At 47.1% G+C, this 7,421-nt stretch overlaps 1 protein-coding gene across 1 annotated transcript; it reads right to left on the bottom strand.

Annotated features, from left to right (window-relative positions):
- Positions 1-4,662: 4,662 nt before the first annotated feature.
- IER5L (immediate early response 5 like) lies at positions 4,663-7,044 on the bottom strand. Its single transcript, XM_083158758.1, has one exon. It carries the CDS (start codon positions 6,877-6,879, stop codon positions 5,986-5,988), a length of 894 nt encoding a protein of 297 aa, XP_083014884.1. The 5' UTR covers positions 6,880-7,044; the 3' UTR covers positions 4,663-5,985.
- Between the last annotated feature and the right edge of the window lie 377 nt (positions 7,045-7,421).

Consider the following 7,421-nt stretch of genomic DNA (forward strand, 5'->3'; position numbering starts at 1 on the left):
AGCATGATTTGGAACAGGAAAGATCGCAATGACCGATGGTAGCAGATGAGAAGATGCTATGAGAGGTGTAGATTAAGAGAGGTTTTGGACATGATGAGTTTGTGAGAATACTGGGACATTCAGGTGAAGGTGGCAAAAAAGCGATTTGCAACACTGGGGGGGACGGACGGCCAGGGAACAGTAAGTATAGGTGAGTGCTATAGTTGAAGAGGTGGTAGTCGCGGCCAAAAGAGTGCATCAATTCACAGAGAGCACAACAACTTAGGGGAGAACATTAGTGGAATCAGTGTCAGAGGTTGTGAAACTGAAGGAGTGACCACAAATGTAGGAAAGAACAATGCTACGAATTCATGGGAGTGAAGGGTGAAGAGAGTGTGAGCAGGAAGTGACCTTTCAATTGTTCCACAAATAAATATGGAGTCACTTTGGTGAGAGCAGTTTTGGTGGATAGTAAAGGGTGGAAATCTTTGGAGTACAGATAAGGTGGTTCTGGTCCTTCGAGAACCCTTGGAAGCAGAGGGTAGCAGTAATAGGATGGCAGCTGGGGAGAGAATACATTTTTATGTATGGGAGAAACGAGGGCATGCTTGAAGTTTGACGGGTATATCGGTGGACAGGGACAGGTTGCAGAGATGGCCTAGATGCTGGCAGGCACTGGGATAAAGGGAGTGGAGGTATGAGAAACAAGTGAGAGGACTGAGAGTGTGGTAACAGGAGGGAAGAAGCGGAGGACCGGAGGGTGAGACGCAAATCACAGGAATTTTCTGAAAGTAGATTTCTTGCTGAAAGAATGATCATTATTATGCAAAACACATTACTTATTAGCGGTGGTAGGAAATGCTGCATTCTGCAGGATATTTTGGATCTAATGTGATATTTTGCCTGGTGTGCCCGGTGATACACTCTCAGGGATTTTTCCTTTACATTCGGTGACAATGTTTTACAGTTTGTGTCCTTAACTACTCAGCTTATTTTCAGAAGTTACGTTATGATACATATACAGTATACAGACAGTGCAGCGATTCTAGGAAACAGGTGCGTACAGGGGACAAGTGTGAACAAAGAGAGCAGTCATTGCAGCATTCAGCAGGGATACATAACGCAACATACAGTTTTAAAGCCCTAAATGACCAAGGCCCACGGTACTTGAAGCATCTGCTGATCCAAGTGTCCCAACTGATTACTGCGATCTGTAGATGAAGGACTTTTAGCAGTACCTAGAATCTCCCATAATTCATCTGGGGGTCGAGCTTTTAGTCATGTTGCTCTGACTCTATGAAACTCACTTCCCCGCACAGTTTGAGAGACCCCACTCTAGAATCCTTCAAAAACAGACTCAAGACATTCCTATTTACTCAAGCCTTTCTGTAATTCCGTTAAGTATCGTTTATAATAGCCCCTCTTGCCTCACTGATATCATGAGCTCCTTTAGTAGAATTTGAATACTGTTGGAATGAGTTATAGATCATGCCTGTTCTAGATTCACCCACATGCTATGATCAACTACAAATGTCTGATGCTCTGATCAACTACAAATGTCTGCCAAAGATACCCGCAACACTTCCATGGCCACCCTAATACATGAATTAACTCCGTACGTTAACTAGGTCACTACCCACTCATCACCAGTATTGCCCATTTCACTCAAAGTGGGTTCCATTAAAGGACGGGCTATAGTGGTATTCCGACTGTCAGAATCCCAGGTCGTTTTCGCTCCGCTCGACAGGCGGAATTCAATGTTCTGCCTGTCGAATGTCAAAAAGTGCGCGTGTCGGCGAAAACGGCTGCGGGTGTCAAAAGCCAGCCGTGAATTCGACAATCCAATACCGTTTTCGACAAAACAGATCCCACTTGTATTAAAGTCGGATCTGTTTTGTCGGAATCTGCCTTCAAATCTTTCAAAAGCGGCCACTATTTCCCCTGTAGGAAATAGCAGCCAAGATTGAATACCGCCCTTAGGGCCATTGCGTGTGCAATGTAATATTCCACCCAGATCGTATTGTATATGCGATCCTTCTTAAATTGGCCCCCAAATCAGCTTTGCCACTTCGGGCAGAATGCAGCAAGCATTGCAAGAACTGTGCTTGAAGCCCATTGGCTTCTGTGGGCAACGCTGATTTTAAAGAATTGCATTGCCCACCACATCCAAGCCCTGGAATGTACCGTATTCCGGGCTTGGTGTATATGGGGGCTGTGGCCAAACCTTGGAAAATGGCATTTATGGAGGTTTGCCCAGAATTTTAACGTTCCTGCATCTCGCCGTTTGTGTCTGACTCAGATCCCTTTTGTGTTCCATGGGGGCGATTTACTTGTTTCTGCTGCCCGGTAACAGGGATTCAATTGTTGCTGCCAACGGGCGAGATATCACGGTATCTGCCTGCAGCCTTCAGATGTGGAAAGTACTGGACTTGGGCGCCCAATCTGCTGTTTGGGGATGCTAAGTGGGACTATAGACCGGTTGAGCTATGTTACAAGACTTTACACAGGGGATAAGTCACAAAGACAATTGAATCGCCTCCAATACATCGTTTCATTAGACCTTATGGCGTCAGGAGAAACCATACAAAGAATGTGGTTTGTGTGTCAGCGTGGGGCTGTGTGCTGCGTCTGCTGCTTGGTATGCACAGTACTTGTGTGCCTCTCACTGAGCACTGTACAGCCACTCCTTATTGTCAGGTATACAGAGCCACCCAGCTAGACTAACCAGTTTGAGGGAAAACATTTCCTTACCCAACTGTTCTCTCATTTCCCTGTCCCTCACAGGACTAGTTCTTTAGAAATGATTTTCTTGCTGCAACCCATTTACATTACAGCATTCTCTTCACTTCAGCTGCCTCTATCTTGTTTGCTAGCTTACAGCACCCCCCTCTCTGGCAGGCTTTGTACAGCTGTCTCCCTTTCCCTAGCTGTATCCACACTGTGTGCTGCTTATCTCTGCCTGTGCTCAGCCGCTTCCTCTTACAAATCATGTTGAGTGTTCCTGTGCATTTGCCCTGTGTGCTGTATATTTACCATTTCTCTCCTTTGTGCTCCCTGCTGTATTCTATGCCACAGGCAGCAGAGCAAGCTCCCATAGACTGCAGTGTTTCTGGTCAGGGAGGGGAGATGTTTTACAAAATAAAAAAAGTGTCATTGAAAACCCAAAAAAAAAAAAAAAAAACAGGAAATGAATAGGATAGAAATAATTAAAATATATCTTATATAATAATGCATGGCCCCCATGCTATAGGACTTAAAGGGAAAAAAATAAATATAAGAGCTGCAAATGCTAAACAGCATTTGCAATCCTTTGTCTTGTGCCTGGATGACCCAACGTTTCAACCAATGCTAAAGAACAAAAACATTTTGACCTTGTGCACGATTATCGTTGCTGATTTTAGAATCGCAATGAACAAGTGGGCTGCTACCTTTCACTGCTGTGCTTTACAATCCTAAACTATGTCTAGCTATAGAAGCTTTGAAGAAGTTTGAAAAATCATAGCAATCCCGCCACGGTGTGTCAGGGGACAAGAACTGCTAGCGATAAGCTCTTTCTGCAAAGATTTGGAAATATTGGTATCATCACACCTTCCAGGGCGCTCTAGCTGCAATTCCCCAGCAGCGCCACTAGGAGGAGCTCTGGCAACTGCTTACACGGACAGCAATGGGAGTAGATCGGTGCTATAAACATATCCTCGATTTTCTCGCACAGAAAACTAAATAAAAGAAGCGCTTCAATAAGCAACATGAGCTTTTTGTGCTACAATGTAGCCTGCGTTCTATATCTTTATTCCTAGCAGCGCATCTACACAACCAGACGTGTATTTTAATATCCCCTGGTTGGTGCCAACATCGCTATAAAATAAGACTGCAATGCACTGCACAAGATCGATTTAATCGACTAAGCTGTTCTGCAAAATCATAACTGACTGTTCTACGCTGCCCCAGGTTCCAGCAGTGTCTTGTCTGTATATAATGTACTTCTGCACGTCTTATGCCCTGTATAATGCAACTGCTAGGTGTATAGAGATTGATGTATATTGCAATTCCAGAGTCTCTTCTCCTTGACACAAGAGTGGAGATGTTGGGTGATCTGCAGAGTCTAGAAAGAAAGATGCAGAACTGGGTTTAAAAAGTTTCTCATTGAGAGGTTATCCTATAGGTGGTCAGAATCAGATAGGATCCTGCTACCTTGTATCATTTGGCTTTCAAAAGTGGGAAGGGGCATCACACCACCAAGTGGCACAGTGCGGTGATAACAAATGCTGGAGCTAAAACAGGAACTTGGAGCATCAGGGATGATGAGAAGGGGATAATGACACTCTCATCAGGACATTAAGTGCTGGACCAGAGCAGTGCAAGGAACAAGCCCCAGTCTAGGTAACCAACCTCTGGGTAGTAAAACACTCCTGCCAAATACACAAGAGGGGTATATGGCAAACTCTTGTGTTCAGATAGCCCAAACTAGGTATCAGTGGACACTTGGCTAGAAGCTTGAATTAAAGTCTAAAGTTGTTATATTGTGTTTATTTTGAGTTTTATGTCCATTGGGAGATAGCAGTGCCATGTATAGGTGGGAGACCTCTTTCTCAGTTTCACACAAGAGGGGTACAGCTGTATCACCCCCAAATTGATTAAAACCCCTATGTTGTTGCATGGAATGAGGAAGAGTCAGCGACCAACCAGATTGCATAAAGTTTGTTTTATTTATGATTATAAATTTAAACAAATAATTTGAACAGTTTACCCGGTGATATACAGTTCAATATACACAAAATACAGGAATTGTAACACAAAATAAAATGTTTGGCAAAATATTTAATACACATAGTGCTTGTAAGTGTTGGCAGGCTCATCCTAAACCACCTTTTTACAACAAAAGGATTAAATGCCAAAATTAAAAAGAATATATAGGATTTATATATTCTCTTAAAACATGGACAGATCACAAGACCAAACTACGCTGGTTTCATGAGAGTCAGTTGAAGGCTGGAATTAGAACAAGTGAACTTTTGGAGTAGAGGGGGCACACTGCTGTGTATGGGTTTAAGGATAGTGTTTTCACAAATCTGAGACACTTCAATAAAAAAAAAAAAAAAAGAAACCTATACAGGAGGTTATTTGGGTTTGAGGCTGAAGGTGATCTGTGGTTTGCAGGTCTCCATATACATTAAATCAGTGACACCACAGCCCCAAACCTAAAAACACCCCCCATCCCCATAATGCAGCTGCATTACTAGTAAAAAAAAAAAAATATATAATATATATATATATATATATATATATATATATATATATATATATATTTTTTTTTTTTAAAGTTAATTGTTATTATTTCTGCCTTCATCTTGTAAGTCACACAAAATGACAAGATCTTAAAATAAGCAGTTTATTGTTCCCCAAATCCTCCCCTCTGACTGGTCCCAGGCTGTGCCCAAGGCAGGGGACATCTGCATGAGTCAGTTTAAAGGGAAGGTTAAAGAGGAAGACTAAACTTTGGAGAGAGATTATTCACCCCATGGTGTTCGAAAGAGGTTAACACATAAGTGTTTCATATGTACCCCGCATTGTCAAAGTTGAACCCCTACAACACCAGGTACAGACCCCCCGCATCTATAACATTGTCCCCTCTATAAGGAATGGAAGCAGCCTTTAGTTTTGAATCCCCCCCAATACAGCCCACCCTGTAAGCTAGATGGGGATAGCAAACCCACCCAGGCTCATGTCCCCCCACTCCACAGCCTCCGTCTTTCGTGACCCTAAAATCTCACAAAGAAATGAAAGACATACAGATGCAATTAAATAGGTGCTTTTCTTTCTTTTGCAAAAATAAAGTCCAAGATTATTTATTTCCCCCCACTTGAGAGAGTCTGTACAGTTCTATAAAACATGGTTTTGATTATTTGCAAGTCCTGATGTCAGTGCCCCTCCAAGACACCCAACTAGACCACCCCCCAGCAGCGGGTCCTCCTGTCCCCCAGGCTCAGCACTCCTGAGTGGGGGACGCTAGAAAGCCACGATCGCTCTAGTCCATGCACCCAGGCTGGCCAGCGCCTGCTTCCCGCACAGGTGCCCGTTGAGAGTCTGCTCGGGCTCGGCTTGCCGGCTCATCAGCCCCGAGAAGCCGGAGCCGAAGATGGAGATCAGGTTGGAGATGTTGGAAGAGTCCGTGTGCTCGGGGGGCCCCATCTGCGGGCAATAGTCCTCGTACCTGCCCCGCTTACAGGGCACGAAGTGGGGCTCTAGCTCGTGGTCCTCCTGCCCCGTGTAGCTGTACCCCGCCGGGGGGTACTTGCGCTTGGGGGCCGCCGGCAGTGGAGCCGGAGCCGGCGGGAGCGCAGGGCACGGGCACTGCGAGGCGCAGCAGTCCTGGTGCAGGTAGCCGTTCTCCACCGTGGTCACGACGTGAGTGTCCAAGTCCAGCACGGTGGTCTGGCTGCAGTGGGGCACACCGGCCCCCGGCTCCTCCGAGCAGAAGCCCCGGGGATAGAAGCCGTCCTCCTTCCCCGGGTGCGGGGTGTGAGCGCACGGCGGCAGCTCCAGGGGCTCCTCCGGGCTCAGCGCCACCGATGGGGAGCAGCCGGGCTCCAGCAGCTCAGCGCCCGGGTGTATCCTGGGCAGCTGGTGCATCTGGTCTTCGCCTTCGTCGGGGATCTGCAGGGGGCTGAGCTCGGGGATCTCCTCCTCGGCAGCCGAGCCGCACTCCATGGCTTGCGGGAAGGGCTGGCGGCGGTACAGCTCGGCGTAGCGCTCGCTCAGGTAGAGCTGCCGGGCGTTGCGCAGCACGTAGGACACCAGCAGGTTCTTGTGCAGCTTGATGCCGCCGCGCTGGGTGCGGGAGCTGTGGATCTTCCGCAGGGACAGGCTAATAAGACTCTGTGCGTCAAGGGCGCATTCCATGCTGCACCGGGACTCCGGCAGCTTGGGCTCGGGAGGTGCGCACACACACACTAGCGGTGGGACTTCCCCTCCTCCAGCGGCTCAGCAGCAGAAGGGATCCGTCAGCCTCTCGGCCCCCTCCAGCCAGCGTGCCTCTGAATTGCTTGTGCCTGTTCTGTTCCTCTTCCCCAGCTTGGCTATTTATACCGCACACTCGACCGCGCCCCCCGCCCCCTCCGGCCAGTAGCCTGCGCGAATCAGCTTGAGTGACAGTGAACGTTCGCCCTGCCAAGGGGCCTCTCAGCCAATGAGAGCGAGGCGGGCGCTTTGTACTATTCAAATAATAAAGTTTGTGTCTTTTCTTCGCTGCCGGGGAATTAAAGAGAAGCGTGAGCCCGCCCGGCTCTTGTGCATCTGGCACGGGGGACAAACCAGGCAGCCTCGGTTACCTGTGCTGCAATAGGATTCTTGCGTGGGAGCACACGATGCGACGGAATCTAGATTCATTAATTGGATTGATTAGATTAATTAGATTGCAAGCTCTTTGGGTCAGAGTAGAGATT

This window comes from Crinia signifera, chromosome 9 (assembly GCF_055691185.1).
Source record: "Crinia signifera chromosome 9, ASM5569118v1, whole genome shotgun sequence".
Classification (NCBI taxonomy): Eukaryota; Metazoa; Chordata; class Amphibia; order Anura; family Myobatrachidae; genus Crinia; species Crinia signifera.